At 42.5% G+C, this 27209-nt stretch overlaps 1 protein-coding gene across 2 annotated transcripts in view; it reads right to left on the reverse strand.

Annotated features, from left to right (window-relative positions):
- The window catches only part of PIK3R4 (phosphoinositide-3-kinase regulatory subunit 4), a 30401-nt gene extending 4857 nt beyond the window's left edge, over positions 1-25544 (reverse strand). The window contains exons 1-14 of one of the 2 annotated variants that reach the window (XM_083705564.1): positions 25315-25544; positions 22824-23585; positions 19503-19636; positions 18814-19396; positions 17632-17766; positions 15030-15251; positions 12616-12789; positions 11350-11495; positions 8990-9193; positions 8012-8213; positions 6349-6548; positions 4815-5025; positions 2439-2604; positions 1030-1194 (exon numbers count right to left, since the gene is read on the reverse strand). In XM_083705564.1, the coding sequence (XP_083561690.1) occupies positions 1030-1194; positions 2439-2604; positions 4815-5025; positions 6349-6548; positions 8012-8213; positions 8990-9193; positions 11350-11495; positions 12616-12789; positions 15030-15251; positions 17632-17766; positions 18814-19396; positions 19503-19636; positions 22824-23553 (3272 nt within the window). In that variant the 5' untranslated portion in view covers positions 23554-23585; positions 25315-25544. Of the gene's footprint in view, positions 1-1029; positions 1195-2438; positions 2605-4814; positions 5026-6348; positions 6549-8011; positions 8214-8989; positions 9194-11349; positions 11496-12615; positions 12790-15029; positions 15252-17631; positions 17767-18813; positions 19397-19502; positions 19637-22823; positions 23586-25235 lie in introns of both variants that reach the window. The other variant, XM_083705565.1, reaches the window with a different exon arrangement.
- Positions 25545-27209: the final 1665 nt, after the last annotated feature.

Here is a 27209-nt window from a genome sequence, read left to right on the forward strand (position 1 = left end):
TAATTCATTGAAATGTCACATGACTTCAAATTGTCCACACCCTTGCTTCTTTTGCCTATAGCCTTCCACTCTGCTCTCGTTTTGGTTTTGCATATTTGGCTGGAACTACTAATTCTGGATCTGAATGGAGATTCTGTACCTGGTTATAGCAGATACTTGTTTTATCATTCATGCCCCAAGTATTCATTCAGCCCTCTCACAAATCTTGGAAAAGAATGACCTCCCTGGCAGGAAAAATGAGAGGGCCGTGTAACACCAGCAAAATGTTCTCTGCAGGTCTCTGTCTTCCTCAGTGCCCACAATAAACTCAATATCTGAATGAAGGAACTCGGGTGTAGCAGAGATGTAGCCAGTGTCGGATTTACGTATAAGCTGAACAAGCTATAGCTTAGGGCTCCACTCTCTCGAGGACCCTCAAAAAATAAAAGGGGAAAAAACTGGATGTACATTTCCAAAATATAAGATAAGTTCAACAATTATTTTGATAAAATACATATTTTGTTATGTGCAAATAGCTTTAGATACCTATTAGGTCCATAAATTACAGCATACAGTGGTACCTCAGGTTAAGTACTTAATTCGTTCCGGAGGTCTGTTCTTAACCTGAAACTGTTCTTAACCTGAAGCACCACTTTAGCTAATGGGGCCGCCGCGCCGCCAGAGCACGATTTCTGTTCTTATCCTGAAGCAAAATTCTTAACCTGAAACACTATTTCTGGGTTAGCAGAGCCTGTAACCTGAAGCATATGTAACCTGAAGCGTATGTAACCCGAGGTACCACTGTATATTCAACACAAAAAAACAGTGACGATTTGTTGTTGACAAAGGACAGCTGAACATATAAAGGGCCCCATTACCTTCAGTAGTTTAGGGCCTCATCAAACCTAAATCCGGCCCTGGGTGTAGTACCTAGACACATTCAGGAGAATAAGGTGGCAAGAGTAGACTATACCATTTCAGGCTTCTAATATGAGCCTGCTATGAGCCCAGCAGATACTCAAAGGGATGCATCAAAGGATTGATAAAAACCTGCTTTGTATTGGATGGATCTTAGGAGACTTGGGTAGTTTTGAAGCTTCAATCCCAAGAAGTTGAATAGCTCCGTTATCTGAAGCTACAGCCAAGTAATGAGAACCCTGGCAAAATGTAAGCGTCATCACACGCCCTCCAATCCGGGAATATGTCAAGATTGACCTGTCGTAGGAAGCAGAAAGGACATAGTTCAAAGACTGCTAGATTCTAAAAATCTACACAAATTGAACAGTAGGGTCCAATGAAATATCAAATAGACAACTAAATTTAAAACATCTCTCCTATCGTGGCTTGTTCTACAGAATCCTGGGAATTTGCAGTTTTGTTAGGAAAATGAGGATTTTCTGTTAAGAGATCCCCTTTTCCATCAACCTGGGAGAGAAATTACAAGTTGGGTCACCTAATATAATATCAGCTGAGTTATGATTGGATAGGAATATATTTATTATTTGAATGGGGGGGGGACACTAACAGTGATACAGCAAGTACATTTTACATAGAAAGCAATCAAAGAGTTGTATTTTCCATTAAGTGAAGTTGTTTGTCTTAACCCAACTGGTCCCTGCATGTGCTCAGTAGTCCTTCATTTGGTTAGGAGAATAAGTGACTACTATTTTCTGGAATTTTTGTTTCTTTTTCCTTTTTAATCTGGAAGGGATGGGTATGTGAAATAACAGCTACAGACTCCCTATATCTGAACATCCCACTCTGCAGCTCCTTAATTTATGTTGCTGCTGGAGAGGAGTAGCATTCCAAAGCCTGGGAGTAAAGATTCACCTACTTCCTGGGCAAAGATTGTGATCCATCCCACTTAACTCTTCAGCACCTCTTTAACAATAGACATTTAGCTTGTCTGCAAAAAGCATTATCCTATGATTTTGTTTTTAATGGTTGCTTTGGCTGAGGTATGAACAATTCACTTAAAAAAACCAGATTTTGTTTTGCCCCCACTCAGTCTATCCCCCAGACCATGTAATTCCTGAGATTGTGAAACCTTAGGGAACAGAGCTATTGGTGTTTAAACACAGTGCTATAAGCCACGCTGAGCCCATGTAATATTTATTTTACTTCAGCTCTTCATTCACTGTTTAAACACTGAAGAGTCGAAGTGGATAGAGATAGAGCAAGATAAGTAGTAAATATAAATGAATAAAGGGATGGTGTAAGTCAAAGGAAATGTAATTTTAAAATGCTGGATTCTGTTATATTAGTAACACATCTGAACGGTAACATCCAAGAGGATTTCAAACACCATTGCCAATGAAAAAAAAAATTAAAACTAGTGAGCATGTGTTCTTAACCTTATATCCCAGATGGTAGCAAAATACTTGTGTTGGTGCAAAAGTTTTGATCTTATTTATTTATTATTTATGAGTATCCTGCCATCCTGTGGTGTTATGCATTACCTAGTAGTAGTCGTCTTGCCCTCCATTTTCTGACTGTTCCATATTTTCACTGTTCCATCATTTGAACATGTGGCAAAAATTGAATGTTCATCAGAAACTCTAATGCGGTTCACAGCAGACTTATGCTCATGAAGGTGAGCAACCAGAAGCCCTTTAGGATGCCATCCTAAGGAAAGCAACAGAATTTCCCCCCATTAATATCAGCGGTGAAGCAAACACATGCAGGCGTTCCTTTTGCAAAATGCCTCACGCATGGGACTCTGTGACAACTGTATGTATCAGCAATTACTAGATCAGGATCAACATGTAATATATTTGAGAGTGAACAGGAAATGCAATATTTACTTTTCAAATTGTTTTATAATGCTTTGTCTTTTCGACAAAGTTAGCACCGTTACTTTTGAATGGGCAGGAGCTTGTTTAAATATTTCAGAAATGTGCAAAGAATTAGAATGCATTTGGCCAATAAATTTAACTAGACTCTCAAGCCAGTAAACATCTTGCATGTTGTTTGCTTCTAGGAATGTCAGATGCTACATGGAGACTAATGAGTTATAGGATTAGGATTACGTGTCATATATCACAAAGTACATGAAGGGTAAATGTTGCCATGTTTCTGGCTCTCTTTTCTCACAGATGGAAAACTAAAATATATCTTAGTGGTTTTACAATGCGGATGCACTTCAATTCCAAATTCATCACAGAGTAGAGACAACTATTCAAAGGCCTTATTTTATGTACTGGGCAGCATACAGAATTATTCATTAGGCGCGTTCTTGTTTGGCTGTCAGGTGGCAATGAAAAACAAGTGCTTCCACAAGCTTCTGATGATTGCAGTGTCTGCTGTTTTATGACAATATTTAAGTTTTGTAAACGGGCGTGACACCCCATTATGATGGAAAGGTATGGTGTGAATATTTTAAGCAAATTAATACAAAACTAATTGTGTGTAAAGTAATTCAAAAGTGTCCACACAAGTAGATATTTTGTACCTGCAAAGGACCAGGGCACATACTTGTATATATACTATTATGTTACGTAGCATGTTCTCTTTTAAACAAGATTGCAAGTTTCCTGCTTGGCTCTGCCTACTGCAGTTGACAGAGCTACCTTAATTTTTGTTTGTTTGTTTCTTCACATGCCACCTAACAAAGCTAAGTTCCAAACAGTGTCCAGGCTGAACAATGGGGGTGGAGACGATCCTTCAGGTATACTGGATCGAGGCTGTTTAGGGCTTTGAAGGTCAGCACCAACACTTTGAATTGTGCCCAGAAACATACTGGGAGCCAATGTAGGTCTTTCAAGACCGGTGTTATGTGGTCTTGGCGGCCGCTCCCAGTCACCAGTCTAGCTGCCGCATTCTAGATGACTTGTAGTTTCCGGGTCACCTTCAAAGGTAGCCCCACATAGAGTGCATTGCAGTAGTCCAATGAGAGATAACTAGAGCATGCACTACTCTGGCGAGACAGCCTGCGGGCAGCTAGGGTCTCAGCCTGCGTACCAGATGGAGCTGGTAAACAGCTGCCCTGGACACAGAATTGGCCTGTGCCTCCATGGACAGCTGCAAGTCCAAAATGACTCCCAGGCTGAGCACCTGGTCCTTTAGGGGCACAGTTACCCCATTCAGGACCAGGGAGTCCTCCACACCTGCCCAAGGCGGTGTCCCCCCAAAAACAGTACTTCTGTCTTGTCAGGATTCAACCTCAATCTGTTAGCTGCCATCCATCCTCCAACCACCTCCAGACACACAGGACCTTCACTGCCTTCACTGTTTCTGATTTGAAAGAGAGGTAGAGTTGGGTATCATCCGCATACTGATGAACACCCAGGCCAAACCCCCCTATGATCCCTCCCAGCGGCTGCATGTAGATGTTGAAAAGCATGGGGGAGAGGACAGAACCCTGAGGCACCCCACAAGTGAGAGCCCAGGGGTCTGAACGCTCATCCCCCACCACCACTTTCTGGACACGGCCAAGGAGGAAGGAGCGGAACCACTGTATAACAGTGCCCCCAGCTCCCAGGCCCTCAAACCATAAGCCACTAAAACCCCATTCAGGCATTACACTCATAAGTAGAGCAGAACAGCAGGAACAAGTGCACTACCTCCACTCCCACCAAGCTGGAGGCTGACCTGTCCGCAAGCAAGGAGCCTCCTCCACTTGTGAAGTTTCCCCCTGTAATACTGAGCCCTGGTTTCCTGCTAACACGTTCTATTTCTTTGCAAGCAGATCAGCCAAATTGGACTTCAGAGGACACAATAAATAGAAATACAACCCCATGCCAGTAGATCTTGGTGTTTGCAGGGCTAAAAGGGGACAGTTTGGTGCTACCCTCATAGCAGCTCTGGCCATCTGTCAAGAGTACAGCAAGTATTACCTGGAGGCGGTGGCTTGCTCTCCCATTCTGCGTTCTCCATCATCTGCTTGGCAATTCTTTCCGCGTTGCACTGTTCACGTTTCTGCTGTATCAGCTGCTGAAGTTCCGTTTTACAAGTAGTAATGCGCAGCTGGTACGTGGAAGGCGAAGCTATATTGCTTAACACTTGTATGGTTGGTTTTCTGGCTTGGACAACAGTTCCATCTGCTGCCTGAAAGAAATAAGCCTAGTTGTGTATTCACGTTTAGAAAACGCCATCCGTGATTTATGTTTCAAAGGAAAGGGCGACATCCTCTCTTCTATAATTCAAAAGCAACTTCTGCATCAGAAATCAACTTTACAGGCAGCGGTCATTTTGCACGGGGTTTCCATTCCCGATCCCCACACGTGTTGGCAAAGCGTGCGCAAGCCCACCCCACCCCATATTTGGGCCATTTCCAAGTGGGCAGCAACAAGGGGGGGTGTGATCACACCTCAAGCAGATGCACGTGAAAAGGCCGCTGTCTGTACACCAAACTACCATTTTACTAATTTATTGCTTGTTTAATTTTATTTATTTATATCCTGGATTTTTCCCAGTCAGATCCCAAGCAACCTGCAAGCCCAGGTAAACAAGACAGATTTTGTCTGACTCTTTAAAGACAGAAAAGTTGGTGCAAAGTGAGGCACAGGTGGACCACAACCATAGAAAACCGCCTCCCCAGTAGGCAAAGCTCAGGTGCTGAGGGCGCCCTGAGAAAGGTTTCTGTGGATGATCTCAAATATAACTTCCAGAAGGATAGCTGTGTTAGTCTGCTGTAGCAAAACCAGCAGAGTCTTGTGGTACCTTAAATGCCAACACTTTTATAATGACAAAAGCTTTTGTGAACTACTTTATCAGATGCATGAAATGTATGTATATGTATATGTGTGTACACGTACGTACACACACACACACACACACTTGTCAATTCAGCTTTACATGGGGTAGGGGGGGACAACAACAAAAAGTAGTGCATTCAGGGGGAAATGAAACATAAAAACAACAGATGCCGATGATAACCTAATGCAAAAATATTTTGACTGTTTGAGCAGACTCTGAGCTGTTCTATGGAGCCGTAAACTTCACCGTAAACTTCACCAAGCAGGGGTGAGACCACTGATCCCACTCACAGGTTCATTCAGCCCGAGACACAAGTCAGTCAAGAGTTCTGTATCTTACTAGTGGGTTGTTAGATTGCCAATTTGCTTCAACATCTGATTCACCCCACAACATCCAAATCAAAAGTTGATCTGAATTCAGAAGTTGTAGTTTCAGGACTATTAATATTGTTTAAAAATATTATTTATTCATTATTAATTAAATTTATAAACTGCCTTTCAGCTGGAGATCACAGGGCAGTTTATGGTATAAAAAAATAGACCCAGAGTCTTGTTTCGTTCAAAGAAATGATTGAGCGCTGAGAGTAAAAATAAATTACTCTATGTTAAAAACGATTGGCAGCTCTTCTAATTCTATGGTAAAACACACTAATTTAAAAATCCCCAGAAGTACCTGTGGTGAGGATGACAAAGGAGCACAAATGCCAGCGGAAGACTCTGACCGAAGAGATTTCCCACTCTGAATGGCTTCTTGATCTGTGGCTTGACTGTGGCCTTTGCTAATTGGCTGAGGCATGTTAGAAGGTTCCAGAGAGCCAAACATACTCTTCCATTCCTCATTTACATTTGAATCTTGTTTTACGTGTTTTCTAGCTGAGGTCAGCAAGACCCAAAAGAAGGATCACAGTAAGATTTTGTTTATAACAAAACAACCAAAATGTACAGGATGTATAAGCAGAGTTTTGAGTTACTTAACCTGATTTATTGTGGCATAATGTTAAACTGAGTGCTGGATCATATAAATCAGCTGCTACATGACTTGGGCAAAGGTTTCAATCCATCACCAGATGAAATAAACTTGGAATGCTTAGCCTAATTTCTGCAGATGACCCATGTCATCTGTATTTGTACAGATCGGTGAATGAACCTTGTGGTTTTTTGAAAGGTTATGCTGGCCTTAGCATTAAGGAAGTAATTGTTCTAGAATGCCAAGTTTGTGGTGGTGGTGGTAGGGAAAGAATCATGTATCTCCAAGATGGTTTTTCAGGCTGTTATGTAAACACATCTAAAAGTTAGAACAGACACAGCCATTTATATCTGAAAAGTTGGACAAATAGGTCAAAATACACAGAAACTTCATTTCAATATATTGTGCCTACCTAGCTTGAAAATGGGTTTCCTTATTATGACACTTTCAATTCACATTTTTTTTTACTTTTTCACAACCAGCTACAGCTTCATATACTGTTGCCAAAGTTAAACTATAAAGGTAAAGGTACCCCTGACCATTAGATCCAGTCGTGAACAACTCTGGGGTTGCGAGCTCATCTTGCTCCCTCATCTTGCCGAGGGAGCCGGCATTTGTCCGCAGACGGCTTCCGGGTCATGTGGCAAGCATGACTAAGCTGCTTCTGGTGAACCAGAGCAGCGCATGGAAATGCCATTTACCTTTCCCACCGGAGTGGTACCTATTTATCTACTTGTACTTTGACGTGCTTTCGAACTGCTAGGTTGGCAGGAGCTGGGACCGAACAACGGGAGCTCAGCCTGTTGCGGGGATTTGAACCGCCGACCTTCTGATCAGCAAGCCCTAGGCTCAGTGGTTTTAGACCACAGCGCCACCCGTGTCCCCCCAAGTTAAACTATACAAAGCTATAAAAACCTGTCCATTTTCCTATTTTACATATATTTGAGTAGTTTAGCAGGAAACTAGATTGACAATTGGAGAAACCTGACTGGAGGCCGTGAGAGAATATCTTGTAGTCAAGCTTGGTACAAAATCTCCATCCTCATATATTATACTAATTCACACAGATCACTCAATAAGCCAGCACAATCACTTGTTATATGTGAATTGCTTCCATTAAGAAAACGTTGAGTTTCACATGAAAGCTTGATGGCCCATTCAAATCTACAATGTTTCATCCACTAAACGATAAAGACGTATGTGAACTCAAGATGTTAAATTTCAGTCTGAAAAGTTCAATGTAAGCAGATATTCTAGATGTGGATGGAATGTGTTGGTAGTGGACTCTTCCACGTCTACCATAAGCATTTTAAATCCTCCAATTTAAATTATAAAAAAGCAACAATGCAAATTACAAGACCATACTAACCGCGTTTATCATCAGACTCCTGCTTAGTTTTAACAAGATCAACTTGTCTCCCGGTTATACCCAGAGCTGCCAAGTCTATCACTCCTTTCTGGGTGCTGTCATGAAGGTGGCTCTGGTCCACTATGTTGGCCTTCGCTTTGTTGGACTTCAGCATGAAGTCTCTTAAGGCTAACAGCTTGTCTTCTTCTTCCTCAGTCATTCCCTATCCCAAAAGAAAACAAAAAGTAGACAGTTCATCAAGACAGAGCAAAGATTTTCAGTTTTTAACATGTGGCAATTGGGCTCAAGAGGGTTCAGGATATAAAAGTTAGATTTACACTGTAACTAAAGAAACGTGTGGTTTTGGCTGCCACAATATAACAGGGCACCTTTTTTAAACAGGGACATTGGAAACTGCCTTATACGGAGCCAGGCCATTGGTCCATCTAACTAAGTAGTCTTTTACTGTCTGGCGCCTGGCTCTGCAGGTGTCTCTTAGACAACAGGCACTCCAAGGCCTATGTAAACATCCCAGGAACTGACTGTGGGGCATGCAAAACAGATACTGTGGCACTGAGCTATGGCCCCAAATAATGGTCAGGATGTTGGATGGTCTGCCCAGATACGAAAACATTTGGGAAATCAAGCCAGTTCTATGCAAGTTTTTATGCTGAGAGAGCTCTTACTCAGTAGGAATCAATAATAAAACAGAATAATCTGGGACGAAGACCAACCACATAGTTTTGGTGACTATCTGATAAGCTTCCTGCAGCCATGGGTTCCTAAACAGAACTTCCATTTATGCACAAGCCCCACTGAAATGTAAAAGGACAGCATTGCTGTTTCATAACTCAGATTCATTTCAATGGGGCTTGTGCAGGAGAAATTGTCAGCGCCGCTGGCAAAGTACAACTTTGATGTAGTACAGATGCTGAAACGATACATGTCCTTGCTTTATTGTGGATTCTCAGCACTACCATTATAGCAGTAAGAATATACTTGAGAAAGTAGCTTCTTCAACAGCTGCACAATTGCTGGATCTTCAGGGGGAGGGCAGTCGGGAAGAGCGCCATTCCTTTTCTTCTGACGAAGTTGCAGAGTTCTGAAAAGGCTTCCTATGTCCTTGGAACGCAGAGCATAATCAAATATAGAACGGCTTACAGGCTCTTTGAGGACGCTCAGTAGGACTATTTCTTTATCTATCTGTAATTCAGGACAGGGAACAAGGAAGTAATCAGATGGCTACAGAAATGCAAGTGAGGAACTTTTCTTCTTGAGGGAATGAGCGGGAGGTCAGGCCTAGACACGGACCTCAGTGGTAGGTTTTGAAAGAAAGGGGACTGGATGGTAAGAGTACTTTTAAAAACTTTGCAAATATCCACGTCTTTTATATCAGACTATTTTGAGCTAGCTATTTTGGATAGTATTAAACTACTTATTGTTATTTGTACAGCACTTTTTTAATTAAGCTACCGTATTTTTCGCTCTATAAGATGCACCAGACCACAAGACGCACCTAGTTTTTGGAGGAGGAAAACAAGAAAAAAAATATTCTGAATCTCAGAAGCCAGAACAGCAAGAGGGATCACTGCGCAGTGAAAGCAGCGATCCCTCTTCCTGTTCTGGCTTCCGGGATAGCTGCGCAGCCTGCATTCACTCCATAAGACGCACACACATTCCCCCTTACTTTTTAGGAAGGAAAAAGTGAGTCTTATAGAGCAAAAAATACGGTACTTTTTGTTATTTGTGCAGCACTTTTTTATTAAACTACTTTTTGTTATTTGTGAAGCACTTTTTAACATGTAAAGGGCTGCACAATTCATATTGTGGTTTCCTTCGTAACAATCATCCGAGGAATGAAAACTACACTTTGCATTTAATACAGGAAAGAGGAATCTGTGGCCCTCCATATGTTGTTGGACTCGGGTTCCCATCAGCCCCAGCCAGCATGGTCAGTGAACAAGGATGGTGGGAGCTGGAGTCCCATACCAACTGGAGGATCACAGGTGCCCCATCCCTGAAATGAAAGCTGAGAGCTAATCAGGATTTGCCCGGGGCCTGTTTGAACTATCTGGGCTATTTTATGCTCCTCAGACCTGGCATGCATTTTGGCATGGCTTTATTTGTTCCTGCTAACGGTTTGTTACACAACAGAACCTAGGTAGTATGGGTTTGTATGCATGATGAGCAAGAGCTGGGTCACACATTGCACTGGCTGGTGTTCTGCATGAGTGGGGGGAAGCATCCATGTCACAAATCCCCCGTCCCTACAGAAATAATATCTTTGAGTACTGAAGATGTATTCAAGGTAAAGGGACCCCTGACCATTAGGTCCAGTCGTGACTGACTCTGGGGTTGCGGCGCTCATCTCGCTTTATTGGCCAAGGAAGCCGGCGTACAGCTTCCGGGTCATGTGGCCAGCATGACTAAGCCGCTTCTGGCGAACCAGCACAGCGCACGGAAACGCCGTTTACCTTCCTGCCGGAGTGGTACCTATTTATCTACTTGCACTTTGACGTGCTTTCGAACCGCTAGGTTGGCAGGAACTGGGACCGAACAACGGGAGCTCACCCTGTTGTGGGGATTCGAACTGCCAACCTTCTGATCGAGAAGTCCTAGGCTCTGTGGTTTAACCCACAGCGCCAGCCGCGTCCCTTGAAAATGCATTAGGGATCACCATATTCCAAGTTTTCTCACCTCCACCAGCAGTAGCCAATGAAATCGGGCTGGGATAGCAAAATTCACACGATGCTGTTGCATCATGTGGCAAGCCATGGAAGCAGGGGTAGGGAGGTTTCACCACTGAGATGCTGGCATTCGCAGCACCTTCTTGATCAGCCTAATATCTAACGAAGCTTTCAGACTCAGGGCATGAAGATATTAAGCTAAATTATTTTCAAGCCCTTCATAGGAACGGCTAAGGGAGCTGGGCATGTTTAGCCTGGCGAAGAGGAGGTTAAGGGGTGATATGATAGCAATGTTCAAATATATAAAAGGATGTCACATAGAGGAGGGAGAAAGGTTGTTTTCTGCTGCTCCAGAGAAGCGGACACGGAGCAATGGATCCAAACTACAAGAAAGAAGATTCCACCTAAACATTAGGAAGAACTTCCTGACAGCAAGAGCTGTTCGACAGTGGAATTTGCTGCCAAGGAGTGTGGTGGAGTCCCCTTCTTTGGAGGTCTTTAAGCAGAGACTTGACAACCATATGTCAGGAGTGCTCTGATGGTGTTTCCTGCTTGGCAGGGGGTTGGACTCGATGGCCCTTGTGGTCTCTTCCAACTCTATGATTCTATTCTATGATTCTATATGCTGCAATTCTAAATGAAGGAAAGGTGCTCATCTAGTTGATTGCTTACCTGTATTATTGGCTGAGTGATAAAAGGATGCAGGTAAGGCATGAGTTTGCAATAAACATCAGCAATATTCAAATGTTGTGCTACAACAGTTATAAATCCTACTGCTCCATAGCGTATCCAAAGATTAGGGTGGCACAGGAATGGTGCTGGAGAAGGAAATGAACAAAAAGGGAGGAACCGATTTTAATTGATATAAGTCATGCAATTAAAATTCTAAAAACAGGAACAAGTCCACACTCACACATATACTTCAGACTAAATTCCAAAGGGGATCCAACATAAAATAACACAAAATCAAGTTCACATTATGATCTTGCCTCATGGCAGACACCTACCCTGGACTTTTGTTCCAGTCCAACCTGCAACTGTATTATTACAGTTAAAATAAATCAAATGCCCTTTTTGCATTTCCTGAAAACTCCCAAGCTCACTTCTTTCAGCAAAGGCACGAGCACATTTTTAAATGACATGACACTCAATAAGTTTGACTCAGGTGTTCCCAGGAAATTCACCATTCATGAATTTTGTTGTGTAATGGCCCATTATATAGATTTCAATACCTTTCCCCACCTAAATGTGTCCTTAACAGAATAATCCATTGTCTCACAGACCACTTCCTTCAGGAAACCTTGTTCCTATAACTGGCGCCTGTCAATGCCCCAATTTGTTCAGTCTGTCTCCCATGGGGCTGCTCCATGCTTTTCTTCTCCAAGCCCATGAGAGCAGACCTCTTCAGTCTTGCAGTAACTAACCATCTTGCTAGTCTGTGACATTCCATTTGGCACTTCAGGCCAAAAAGCCATTTTTAGTTGCCTTGCCAACCAGCATTTGGGCACTGTAAATAAACATTATTCTGTTCAAATCCAAGTTGAGACTTGGTTGTCTTTGTTAATTTCCTCAGGTTATTAAAGTGTGGATAAGTCCTTCATGTGGCATTTAATAGACTCAGGATCTCTACGGTTTGTGTAACATGTGAACTAGAAGATGTGTAGAACTGGCAACAAAGACTTCTCAGCTTTCTAAGGCTGCAATCCTAAACACAACCCTAAACACTTTGAAATAAGCCCTGGCATTCCTGAGTAAAAATGCATAAGGTAAGGCCAAGAACATAATACACACTGAATGACAACTGCTTAAATGTCATTCTGATTAGAAGTTCACAACTAAGTGATGTCATATGTTGGATAATGAAGTTGGCAATATAAACGGCACGCTAGACAAAAGATTGTTAAAAGTAGAAAATTGCTGCTAGGGAAGCAGGCTTACCAATATCACAGGCAAACTCATAGATATGTGGTTTCTGCAAAAGTCCTAATTGGCACATACAGGTAAGGGCATTGAGGGCCTTATATATGACAAATTCTTCTGCATCACTGAGCCCTTGCTGGAGCAGAGGCTTTAGAATTGAAGAGCTTTGCCAGCCAACATAAGCAGCAACACCTGTAATCATGGCAGAATAAAAACAAATTACAATTCCTAAAAGCTAATGCAAATAGAAATATCACATGCAAGCAGGGTTAACTCATGCAATCCTGAAGAAGGGAAAAACCCAAATAAGTAGGGTTCAATTTGAGCTTCAGTGCTTTTCATCATCAGGTCTCATCTTAAATCTATTTTCCACCATTAAATACAGTGGTATCTTGGTTCTCGAACTAAATCTGTTCTGGAAGTCCATTCGACTTACAAAACATTTGCAAACCAAGGCGCGGCTTCTGATTGGCCCCAGAAACAATGCCAACAGCCAAAACGGACATTCAGCTTCCGAAAAACGTTCACAAACCGGAACACTTACTTCCAGGTTTTCGGCGTTTGGGAGCCAATTTGTTCATCAACTAAGCCTTCGGGAACCAATGTACCACTGTAATGGATTCCACTGCCACAAGATAACATTATGGCCACTAGCACAGATGACTTTAAGATTGCCATATAGTCATGACGGACAGATCTATGAGTTGTAAGAGTGAAGAATGGGACTTAATTTACCTCTGATTAAAACATGTGAGAGATAAACATCAAGAGATGGAATATGACTATATTATCTCCCTTGTGAGCTGCTAGGAAGCATCTAACTGGGTACAGAGAACTGCACCAGATATATTGTTGGTCATATCCAACAGGGTAATTCATATGTATTTATTATTGTTACTCAAACATAAGATGATTCAGCTGTTATTGCCACACCTTAGGCCAGGCATGGCCAAACTTGGCCCTCCAGACGTTTTGCAACTACAACTCCCATCATCCCTAGCTAACAGGACCAGTGGTCAGGGATGATGGGAATTGTAGTCCCAAAACATATGGAGGGCCAAGTTTGGCCATGCCTGCCTTAGTCCTTAGTCAACCCTTCCTCAACCTGTACTCTGCAGGTGTTTTGGATGTTTCATCAGCCCTGACTACTGGCTTTGCTGGCTGGGGCTGGTGGGACTTGTAGTCCAAAACACCTGGAGGGGACCAGGTTGGGGAGCACTGCCACTCAAACACAGACAATTAGTCTGTGTTAAAACAGACCATCATTTCATACACTGAAAATCTGCTTATAAAAAGCAAAAGGTAGCTGTGCTAGTCCCCAAGAAAAAACTATGAATTCCACAGCTGGAAAATACCTTTATGAGGATCAACCAATAAGTTTACAAAAATGTGGCAATTTTTCAAATTCTCTGGAAGTTTTCATCAGGCAAGGTGTTATACAAAGCAGGGAATGCTTTGTACAGCCAATCCAGAACTGTGTGGGAAGATGGCTATCTGTAAAATATTTTGTTGCATTGTGCAAAATATGAGCAGGCCAGGGCTGAACTGATACTACTCTTGCCCCCTCCACAGAGGCTGGCCCCTCTCACTGTCCTCGGAGCTTGCTTACCGGTAACCTACTCTGGCTGACATCCAGACAGACCAGGGAGATTTTGATAGGCGACATTTTCCCAAGAGTGGGTAAAATGCACAACCCCTCTCTCCTGCTTTCGCAGGGGAAAGAAAATAAGTCAGAAATCTATTTACATGATGTTTATTCCTGACATTACAGCACTAGAGAAAAACACGTCCTTTCAGTTCAGTTCTTCCAGCAAATCTGACAAACTTCCTGTGCAAACGCAAACGGAAGGTTTCAAATTACACTCTTCACAAAGAGTTATCCAGCCTGTGAACGTCCTGGGAAATTCTTCTTTCCCACAGATAGGCGCATCATGTGATGTCAACAATGTAGCTGTCTGCAGCGGTGATGTTTCCATATACTGACAACCACTGTGCCCAAAACATAGTATAAAACATGCCTGCCTCCTTCACCGTACATGTTGCTTCTACACTTGGAGTGACCTTGCCTGCGAGTAATAGGCTGATGCAACTAGTCTTCCATAGATTAACTAGGTTTATTTACTTAAAATACCACCCTGTCTCTTAATAAAACTTCTCCTAGATGTTGGCTTTGAGGTTAAAGTGTCTTCTGTGACAGGCTTGAGGGACTGTGTTCCTTCCTTGTGCTTAGACTAATTCATTCTATCAATCTGAACATAAAAGGAATCTTGCACTCACTACCCCTTGCTTTGTATAACATCTCATCTGATGAACAGTCCTGGAAAACGTGAAAGCTTACCACATTTCTGTGACTTTGGGGTGGGTCCTAATAAAGCTATCAGCCCAACTGTGACCTCAGGATAAAAAGCTGGTATTTGTTGTCAAGCACATACCCACTATGCTGTCAAAAAACGCTCCTCGTAAATGCCAGTCATTCTTATCGTTGAGAAAGGTGATCATATGGGAGAGGAGAACATCGTTGGCTTTTTGACGACCAAAAAAGACACAAAGGCGAGTTATTCCATTTTCCATCAGGGTCTGCTTCACAATGTTTTCTGGGTCGCTCAGCAAAGTGACAACTTTCTGCTGGACCATTTCATGCAAAGCCTGAAGCTCTACAAAGAAGGACCATAGAAAAAGGTTAAGGGAAAACCAGATGTGACTGTGTTATCATCCTTGTGATGTATTATTTGCACTCAGGAATCCCTCCTTTTGTGGGTCATTATTTTTGTATTATTTAATATATATTTTTAAAACACACACACACTCATATATATAACGGCATTAGGCCATGGGTGGTCAAAGGCCATGGGTTGGGCCCACAGCATACACATCAGGGCGCAGTCACAGCCCCACATGAACTGCAACACTCGCATTGAGTTTCTATGCTTCCTTGTTCTAAACTGGTTGAGGTTATGGTATCCAATTTGCTGCACTGACAATGTCACTGCTTCTAAAGGAATCATGTATGCCAGGCATGTCCAAATTTCAAGAGACTGAAATCTACTCCCACTATAAAAAACTGGCAGTGATCTACCAGAGTTTTTTTTTGGGGGGGGCAGTCCGTGATCTACTTCGATCTACCACGGACCCCCCACAATCTGCTAGTGGATCGTGATCTACCTGTTGAATGTATGTGGTTACGTGTGTAAGTAGGTCAGCAAATATGCAGAAAAAGCACTATGTTAACAAGGCCCAAGAAATTCAATTTTCTAGTCATTCCTATAACTTCAAAGGTTACTCTAGGCTTGCAGCGGCTTGTGGAGCACAAGGATAAAAGACTGTCCTTCAGATGGCAGGGGAAGGGATGGTGGATAGAACAGAGAAAGGGAGAATGAGCAGAAGCAGGACCAGCATGCAATTGTGGGTAGAAAAACATTTTGATCAGGAGACGAACCACTTGTGGGGAGCTTTGTGTAGCCTTGGAGTGAGAGGTTTAGAGTAGATGCGCCACATTGAAAGTGAAGGAACAACTAAAAGTCTCCCTGACTATTTGCTCAATGAAATACCTTAGATTTTAGAAACTAGGAAGCAACTCTTCTTTAGAGGTACAGTGATATCTCAGGTTAAGTACTTAATTCGTTCGGGAGGTCCGTTCTTAACCTGAAACTGTTCTTAACCTGAAGACCACTTTAGCTAATGGGACCTCCTGCTGCTGCCGCGCCGCCGGAGCACGATTTCTGTTCTGATCCTGAAGCAAAGTTCTTAACCTGAAGCACTATTTCTGGGTTAGCGGAGTCTGTCACCTGAAGCATATGTAACCTGAAGCGTATGTAACCTGAGGTACCACTGTACTTGCTGCACACAACCTAAAGTTCACTCTGCAAGCATTACTTTCCTCATGCACTTCAGTGTTGAGGATATACCTGTGCACTTACAACCATTGGAGTGATCTCCTTAACACTACAGTGGTACCTCGGGTTAAGAACTTAATTCTTTCCAGAGGTCCGTACTTAACCTGAAACTGTTTTTAACCTGAAGCACCATTTTAACTAACGTGGCCTCCTGCTGCCGCTGCACAATTTCTGTTCTCTTCCTGAAGCAAAGTTCTTAACCCAAGGTAATATTTCTGGGTTAGTGGAGTCTGTAACCTAAAGCGTATGTAACCCGAGGTACCACTGTATAGGGAATATGGAAGGCTCTACTTTAGCGATGAAGAACTTATTTCAGCCAGAAGGCTACATTACCTCATCAGCAACCTTCCAGGGACACATGCCAGTGGTGGATGAGGCCAGAGGCAAAGGTTGATGGAAAAACTGATATGACTCTTAACTTTGTACAGTAGGCCATATTCCAGACACACAACTGGTGGAGATTTCTACCTCCCGCAAACACATCTAGCCATCCAAGCAAACAAGAGGCATTATCACAGATAACGGTCACTCTGCCACTTTGATTGATAAGGGCTTGATAAGGGCACAAAGCAATGGGAGTGGTGTGGCCTGGGGAGAGTCCAAAGGCCAGTTAGAAAGGCCTGGATTGCTAAGTCCGCCCCCTGTGCCTCATGTTCCCCACTTCTGCTTTACTTGCAAAACTCTTATTTATTCAAAATATTTTATCTTCTTTGAGCAGCTATTTTTAGGCTGCCTTGCAGGACAATGTTTTCTCTGTGGTCTGTCAAGTTCCACAGAGCTTTAAAATGCCAAGAAGGGTGATGGCTATCCTTAAGTCATAATTTCTTGCTAGGATGATCACCAGACTGATTTTCTGAAGGACTGGATAAAGGTATCCTGACTTGACTGTGACATTGGTCTTTTGGTGCCTCTTTCTCATTAAGAATTGGGAGATTATCTTAAATCCCTACTGTAGCTCTCAAGAAGTGGAAGTTCTCAGCATCCTTCTGGAATCTGAACCATAAAGATAAAAAAATTAACAGTCTCTGGAGTCTATGCATGTTCATTTGGACACAACAACCACTACATCCAATTGGGCTTACTCCCCAATAAGTATTCATATGAGCATGCTCTAAGTAAAGGAAAGTGAAAGATACATTACCAGTATCATAATTTTCACTTGGGTGTGTTGCATCATCCATTTCTTCACTATTTGGTTCATTCTCCATGTTCAAGTTTTTCAACTGGACAAGTTCTAGGAATCTCAGAGCAGTTTCTGCCAACAGTGCTATGTTTTCTGCAAATATCAGAGCAGGATGTGAGAGACAGATAATCCAAGTTTTTTTAAAAAAAAGATTAACAACAACAGCAACAGTGGCAATAGTTTTAAGCACAGGTGCTATGTGATTAAAATGTGAAGTGTCTCAGAATAACAGCATCTTATATACTGGGACGCAGGTGGTGCTGTGGGTTAAACCACAGAGCCTAGGACTTGCCAATCAGAAGGTCGGCAGTTCGAATCCCCGCGACGGGTGAGCTCCCGTTGCTTGGTCCCTGCTCCTGCCAACCTAGCAGTTTGAAAGCACATCAAAGTGCAATTAGATAAATAGGTACCGCTCTGGCGGGAACGTAAACGGTGTTTCTGTGCACTGCTCTGGTTCATCACATGACCCGGAAGCCACATGACCCAGAAGCGAGATGAGCGCAGCAACCCCAGAGTCAGTCACGACTGGACCCTTTACCTTTACCTTTATACTGGCTTACCCCTAAGCATAGAAAACCAAGCTTGAACTTTGCGAAATTGCTTCCTTTACCAGTTTTTTTTTTGGGGGGGAGGCAGGGCATGGGCAAGAGCCACCAATTAATGCCCATTTCATGTCTGTGCCATATGGACCTTTGCACTACCATCACATTTTGTGTGAGCTCCAAGAGACCCCCCCTCACTGACTACTGGCAAAAACAGAATTCAGGACTAGACAAACTTGTTTCAGATCCCAAAAAACCAATGATCATTCTGGCATTCTTGTGTCAGAAGCACAAGTAGCAGGGCACACTCCTGGTTGGTTTGTTATTTTTAGAGCAGTAAGACAGGCAGATGGTAGGACCCAAACATGTTTTTGCCATTGACATTCTGGCCTATTTATTTAATTTAGACACAATAGGTCATTCTGAGAATTCCACCCCCCAAAAAAAATTCTCATACAAGGAAAAATAAATTCAGCACTAAATAAAAATCTACATTTGCAGACACTTCCCTCTTTATTCCAGTTCTGTGATTAAAAAAAAGAAATGCAATGACATCAAAGAAAACCTTCCCCAATGCCCCCCCCATCTCCCCTCTTACCAGCATAAGCCAGTCGGACAATAGTGGCTTCATCTTGGGCCAAATGTGCAATACCTGGCAAGATGTATTCTGGGTAGATATTGATATCATTACGTGGTACTTCTTTGACCAGAGCAAGAACTTTAGTGAGTGTCCTAACGGCTTCTGCCCTTACTCTGGGCACAGAGTCATTGCTGAAATGCAAGAGATAAGGCGTGATACGGTCCAGCAGAATTTCCACACTTAACCTGGGTGCCAACTGGAGAATCAGTTCCAAAGCAGCCAGCTTTGAATCACAGTATTTGAGGGTCTGAAGGCATGACGTTATCACCGACACCAAAATGACCAGCCCATTTTCCTTTGTCTCTCCTTCAGCTTTTTCGGTTTGGTCATGTCCACAGAGATTATGGATAATATTGTCCAGATCTTTACGTATAACGAGGATGCGCTCATCTGCAGATACAAAGGTTTCCTTGGCAAACTGTGCCATGTAAGGCTGGAGGAAAGTATAAAATATTTCAGGAAATGCGTTGTTTCGTTGTTGTTTCAAGTAGTCTTCAGCTGCTAAACGTTTTTCTGGTTCGCAGTGGATCATCTGGGTAACCTTCAGATAAAAGAGAGCAAAAAGAGCAAGGTGAAGGCAATGCTTTATTATTAAAGTAGGTATGGAAAATGCAATAAGCCACTGTAAATAGAGTGGATTTAGTTACCAGTTCTCTAATACTCCGGTCTTCAATTTTATTCAGGACTTGTTCAGGGGAAAAGAGGCCATTTCTATACGCCAAAAGCTGTGACAAGTCAAACAGAGGTACACCTTCTGTAAAGAGCTCAGCTATTACGCAACCTGGAAAATACAGAACAGCTTCCTGAGAATTATTTGGTAGACATCTCTTGTTTCGCCTGCTCATAACCAAAGACTATAAAAGATGGAGATGATGTCACTTTCCAATTGGCCACATAATCCTTTTCAAGTTCTAGCATTTAAGAAGACATCACTTCTCTCCACCTCTATAGTTCAACTTCCAGCCCTAAGTGCTCTAATTACCAATATAGAACCATAATCCTGCACTCCAAAAACTGACATCAGGAGGCTGATGAAGACTTCAGCTTGCAGCACAGGAACTTGCTTTTTCTAACTCTTTTGCTATAATAAATACTACTACTACTACTACTACTAATAATAATAATAATAATAATAATAAACTTGTTGTAGTAGTAGTAGTAGTAGTACCTCGCCATCTGACTGGGTTGCCCCAGCCACTCTGGGCAGCTTCCAGCATATATAAAAACATAAGGTAAAGGTACCCCTGACCGTTAGGTCCAGTTGCGGACGACTCTGGGATTGTGCACTTATCTCTTTACTGGCCGAGGGAGCCGACGTTTGTCTGCAGATGGCTTCCATGTCATGTGGCCAGCATGACTAAGCCGCTTCTGGCAAACCAGAGCAGCGCACGGAAACGCCATTTACCTTCCTACTGGAGCGGTACCTATTTATCTACTTGCACTTTGACATGCTTTCAAACTGCTAGGTGGGCAGGAGCTGGGACCGAACAACGGGAGCTCACCCCATCATGGGGTTTTCGAACTGCCAACCTTCTGATCAGCAAGCCCAAGAGGCTCTGTGGTTTAGTAAAACATTAAACCTTAAAAAGCTTCCCTATACAGGGTTTCCCTCAGTTGTTTCCTAAATGTTATATAATTACTCATCTCCTTAACATCTGATGGGAGGGCATTCTATTTCTTTTAAAAGAAATAGAAACTCCATCAAATTGGGGTGTGTGGGAAAAGTGTATCAACCGCATCCTTTTTCCCCTCTGGTGTTCAAATGATATTGGAAACCATCACTGAGGACCAGTAAGAATACGTGCAGGCTTGAAGATGTTTTACACACCCACACACCCACAAGGGATGATCAGTCGCCCAAAACAATATGACTAGGGCTGCTGTGTAGACAGAACTCTATGTGGAGTTCAAAATTGTAGATTAACCTTTACAGCCTGGAGAAAAGGAGCATTCAGCACCTGTTGGCATCCATATTTCCTGCTACTGAATTAGCGGGACTATATGCTACCAGTTGACTGCATTCAGAACACTGTATGAACCCACATCATACACTGACAGCTAGGCAGAAAAGGTCCCACCAAATACTGTTTATTGAAAAAGGAAGGAAAGTATGAAAATAAGCTGTTCTTCTCTAGATGTGCCTGGAGTTAGTTTCTCTGTCCTTCAGTTGACTGTAGGATTTCTCAACCAAGGTAAGAACCATTGTTTCCTGAAGCAGAAACAATAAAGGGCTGCCCAACATGATGAAGCCCCCAAACCTGCATGTAGATTCACATCACTTAGGAAGAATGACAGAAGTGCAAATAACTGTCAGCACCAGGGCAAGATGCCCGGCCTCTAAATAGTAAGAAGACATTGACGCCAACAAAAAAATATTGTGGATCATGAAATTATAAGGTTTATTGTGAGCATGTTTTACAATTTCACTAATGTATCTGGGGCTAACTCATGTGACCAATCCTCCCACTACAATCCACAGGCTTAATGCAGAGACCCCAGTGGAACCTAAGCAGCCACATGGATCTGACACCAGGAAGTGCTTTCAGATTGCTTCCAGACAGGTGTTTATGGGGGAATGGTGTTCATTAGGCATTCAATACAATGCTATTGACATCAAAATACCGCTCCATATTTCCTCCCCCCACCTTTAATCCGGATTTTCCAGAAAAGGGAAAATCCAGCAAGTTACAATGCCCTATTGCAATGTCTCAATAGCCTTTTTGTAATATTAAGCCCACATCTGGAAGCACCCTGAGAGGCATAGAAATTAGCCCAGTATGAATCACCATTAAAATACAGAGATGCTACTGTTACTCAATGTACTTCACAACTACAGAAATTAGAGTAAGTCTCCTGGGACAGTACCATTTCAGAACGCAGATGAGAGAATGACATGCTTGTTTGTTTTAAAAAATACAAGGAAGCAAACAAAGAACACCACCATTCTAAATGGGAAAAACTAGCATACTGGGGAGAAGGCTAAGCTAGGACCCTTCATACTTACTTGCAAGTTTTCTATACGCAATGATTTTATTATGATTTTTACACAGAGAAGCTTTCAACGATGTATTTTCCCATTACATTCTGAAGTCGTATGATTACAGGAGATGTACTATATGTTATTTTTTAATATATACTTTGGCTGGACAAATGTGGAGCCTCCTGCTAAACATTATACTTTGCTAATCACAGGAAGACTTGAGAATTCACAAGGAATGCTAAGAATTATCATGCAGACCAATGTGTCTGTGAAGTAAAACCTGTACAGTGGTACCTTGGTTCTCAAACACCTTGGTACTCAACTTGGAACCCAAACACTGCAAACCTGAAAGTAAGTGTTCCGGTTTGCAAACATTTTTCGGAAGCCGAATGTGCTCCGTTTTGAGTGTTACGCTTCCGATTTGAGTGCTACACTTCCATTTTGAGTGTTACGCTTCCGTTTTGAGTGTTACGCTTCCGATTTGAGTGCCACTTCCATTTTGAGTGTTATGCTGAGGTCTGTCTGTTTTTGCTATTTATTTTGCATTTTTGTTTTTGCAGCTCTTTTTGTTTGTGGAACCCAGTTCAGCTACTGATTGTGTGACTGCAGTACATTGTTTATTGCTTTCATTTTATGGATCAATGGTCTCGTTAGATAGTAAACCTCTTGTTAAATTGCTGTTTTAGGGGTTGTTTTTAAAGGTCTGGAATGGATTGATCCATTCTGCATTACTTTCTATGGGAAAGCATGCCTTGGTTTTGGAACACTTTGGTTTTGGGATGGACTGCCAGAACAGATTAAGTTTGAGAACCAAGGTACCACTGTAGTTCTATGCTGTATCTCATACATTATATCTGGAAAAGGTTGATGGTTTTAGTTCATCACAAGATTGCACTAAGTTCCCCACTCCTCCCCCAGAAATCAGAAAGCAACACTTTCTATGAAGGCACAACTTATGCACGTCATTTAATTGATCACTTTAAAGTACCTGCAGAAAAGATGTCCATTGCACGCTTTAGTTCCCCCCTGCTTCGTTGATTACTGTTAGCCAAGTCCACCAGGGGAGTGGAAGGATCTCTCATATTCTCCAGTTCCGTTGCAAATATGCTGCCATCAACAAAGCGCTCTGGAGCAATGTAGCAAGTCCTCCTTCTTGACGTATCAAAGAAATAATTGAAATCAGCAGGGTTGTCTTCAGGAAGGTAGGTTGGTTTAAAACTAGCAAAATCTGTTAGAAGGACCCAGTTCCAGCTGGTCACCATGACATTTTCAGTTTTGATGTCTCCGTGACGGACCCCAGACCTGTGTGCTTGGTCCACTGCAGTCAAGATCTGGAAGGCTATCCACCGTTTCTCAATGTTGTTCAGGAACGGACGAGTACTAATACGGTCATAGAGATTATCTCGTACATACTGCCTGAAAAGCATGGCTGCTTTTTCAGATAATGTGGCCTTCTGGAAGGGAAGACAGTTTTGCGCAGAATTCAACCTTATTTTCAGCTCCTCCAGCTCCTGCTTGTAACTAGTTAACGGTAAAGTTGGATCTTGAATTGCAAACACCTTGACGACCACCAGACCTTCTCTGTGCTTGGCTCGGGCAACTTTAAAAAACCGAGTACTGCCCAAGCTTTTGTCATATTCAAAGTCATGGATGTCGGAGAAATAGCTGTCAACGGAGAGGATCTGAGAAGGGGCAATACCAGCCAGCTGGTTCCCCATGGCAGACCTTTAGTTCTTCGTCACAACTCTGCCTAAAAAAAGACAAGAGGGCGATTTGTTCATCTCAGCTGCATTGCTCTTCACAAATGACACACAATATATACCGTAATTTCATTTTGAAACACACAAATTACTATTAAGTGGCTGTATTTTTAAATATTTTATAAATAATAATTTGTTTTTAATGTCTTGTTTTATTAGTGTTATTGAACTGAGTCCACATATGCACCAATTTGATTTAAAATATCAATTAGAAAGTGTAGAATGGGGCGGCAAGTCGATCTAGAGCCCAGTTGCTGGAAATCACAAGGGGGAATAGTGCTATTGCACTATCCTGCTTTTGGGCTTCTTATAGGACTCACACACACTGAAAGAACAGGATGTTGGACTAGGTGGGTCATAGGACTGCAGAGTTGGAAGGGACCGAGGGTCATCTTGTCCAACCCCCTGCGCACTAACCCATCGAGTCACCTGAGGCTGTTATGTCCCCTTATGTTCCCATTTTGCACAACGTGTCTAAGATCACAGCATTTAATAACCCAAAGGCTCCCACTTCCCTTAACACAGAATATTTAATAGGGCAGCCTTTTCCGAACCGGTGCCTGCCAAGACGCTGCTGGACTACAACTCCCATCACGCCTGACCATGGGGCCATGCTCACTGGGGCTGATGGGAATTGTAGTCAGTCTAAAAAGGCACCACTTTCCCAAGCAGCCTTCTAGAAACATTCCCACGGCAAGCCATGGCCATTTTCTACCACAGCATTTCGCACCTCTCCCCGCCTTTTAACTTTACACCTCTTCCCTCAGTTTCCTTCTAAGATTCATTTTGGAAGATTTTATTATACACACACACACACATTTTATTATACACACATATACAGGGCGAGTGTTTTAAAAGAGGCACCATGGAACATGTGTACTCTGTATCCACAAGGACTCATCCTGTGTGTGTGTGTGTGTGTGTGTGTGTGTGTATGTGTGTACACACACACACACACACACACACACAGACACACACACAGTGCCTTTTTCTGGGGGGACGCATACCCCTAAACATTTTGTGAATCTTTGTGCAGTACCTTTGTCCATTTATTTATTTTTCCCAATCTGAAGTATAAAATGGTGATTTTCTTGAGTCAAAATGAGAGTAGCCTTAAACATCTTTTTAGGGGGGGGAAGCACTGTACACACACACGTGTGTGTACACACACACATATATATATATATATTATGTATATACACACACACTCTTCTGGAGCAGTTTCCCAAACTGTTCTTGGACTACAACTCCCATCATCCTTAGCTAGCAGGACCAGTAGTTCAGGGATGATGGGAGTTGTAGTCCTAAAAAAAACAGCTGGCGACCCAAGTTTGGGAAACCCCGCTCTGTGGTGTCTCAGATTCAAGGAGACGAAGCCAAGGCACCATCACACTGGTCAACATTTCTATTTGCCATGCCCATGAATGAGCCCGTCAGTCGGTCCGTCCGTTCTCCCTCCCTCAGAAAACACCACTTCCTGCTCCTTAACATCCCTTTGCAGTATTGGGGGGAGAGAAAGGGAGGGCTTCATGAAGGGTCCCCCAATAAAAGGGGGCCCGCCATAGCGCTGGGGACCCCTCAAAAGCGAAGTCCCTCCTCCCAACAGGGGCGGCGTGTGGGTCCTCCTCGCGCCCTTTTACCTCAGGCGCTTTCCCGCCGCCTGAGGCGAGGCGTGAGGGAGAGAGCGCGAGCCTTCCCGCCGCGCCAACGGCAACTCACCGCCTCTCCTCAGCTGGCCCCGGGGAGTCCCGGGAGGCCAGGGCCGCGCTTGCCCCCAGCGCTCTCGGCTCCTCGGCCGCCGCCGCCGCCGCACGGGAAACCGGTAAGCATTACACAAGAGGAAGGAGGCGGCGCGGCCGCTGAGCTCACATCCTGGCGGGGAGGGAAAAGGAGGAGCCGGCGGAGCCGGAGGCCGGCGCTTGCTTGGACGCTGCTGGCCCTCCCGCGGCGGCCTCATCGGGAAGCCAGGCTCTTCCCGCTCCCAGGCGGCCTCTCTCAGGGGCGGGGAACAATATATTATTTATTTATTTTATATACACTCACTCACTCACTCACTCACTCACTTACTTACTTACTTACTTACTTACTTTATTTATTTATTTATTTATTTATTTATTTATTTATTTATTTGCTCTCTCTCAGGGGCGGGGAACAATATTTTAAAATATTTTATTTATTTATTTATTTAATATAGATACACTTACTTACTTACTTACTTACTATTTATTTATTTATTTATTCCGCCTCCCTCAGAGGCGGAAAACAAATTATTATTATTATTATTATTATTATTATTATTATTTAATTAATTAATTTGCTGCTCCTAGACGGCCTCTCATAGAACACGAAGAAACGGGGTGGGGAACAAACTAAATAATAATAATAATAATAATAATAATAATAATAATAATAATAGTTGCTGTTATTATTATTTGCTGCCCCCAGACGGCCTCTCTCAGAACACGAAGAAACAGGGGGCGGGGAACAAAATAATAATAATAGTTATTTGCTGCATGAAGAAACGAAGCGAGGAACGTAATAATAATAATAATAATAATACTTGCTGTTATTATTTGCTGCATGAAGAAACGGGAGGAGGAACGATAGAAGAGGAGGAGGAGAAGTTGTTTGCTGCATGAAGAAACAGGCAAAAACACTATAATAATAACAGTTGTTTTCTGCATGAAGAAACGGGGCGAGGAATGCAATAATAATAATAATAATAATAATAATAATAATAATGGTTATTTTCTGCATGAAGAAATGGGTTAAGTAACGCGTGAAGAAATTATTATTTGCTGCTTCCAGACAGCCTCTCTCAGCACGAAGAAATGGGGCGGGGAATGGTAATGATAATAAATACATTATTATTATTATTTTTAATTTTTATTGAAGATTTTTTATTACAATAGAAAGAGAGAAAAAAGAAAAAAAGAAAGAAAAAACAACATAACAGAGTACAAACAATGTTCTTTCTCTTCATTATTGGACTCCCTCACGTCTCTCACTCCTACTTTCCAAATTTATAGAACCTCAACCAGCAAATTATCACCTTATTTCCATTCTTATTGTACACTTTTCCAATGTTTTATCCCTAACTTTGAATAATTTTATCTAAATCTTAAATCTCTAATCTTACCATAATATTTATTCAAAATCTATTTTTCTCGTAAAATTCACTCATTCTCGCAATCTTTTCACCAAATTTTATGGTGCCCAGTTATTTTCAAATCTCTCATCCTTCTTAACTCTCGTACAGTTTATAGTGCTTTTGTAAATAGTCCTTGAATTTCTTCCAGTCCTCTTCCACTGCTTCCTCTCCCAGGTCTCGAATTCTGCCAGTCATTTCTGCTGTAGTCCATCAGTTGCATCTGCCATTCTTCCAGTGTGGGCAAATCTTGGGTTTTCCAATATTTAGCGACGAGTATCCTTGCTGCTGTTGTTGCATACATAAAAAATGTTCTATCATTCTTTAACACCCTCTGGCCAACAATCCCCAAAAGGAAGGCCTCTGGTTTCTTAGGGAAGGTATACTTAAATACCTTTTTCAGCTCATTATATATCATTTCCCAGAAGGCCTTAACCCTGGGGCAGGTCCACCAGAGGTGAAAGAA

The sequence above is a fragment of the Podarcis gaigeae genome (genome assembly GCF_964106915.1).
Source record: "Podarcis gaigeae genome assembly, chromosome: 12".
NCBI classification, from domain to species: domain Eukaryota; kingdom Metazoa; phylum Chordata; class Lepidosauria; order Squamata; family Lacertidae; genus Podarcis; species Podarcis gaigeae.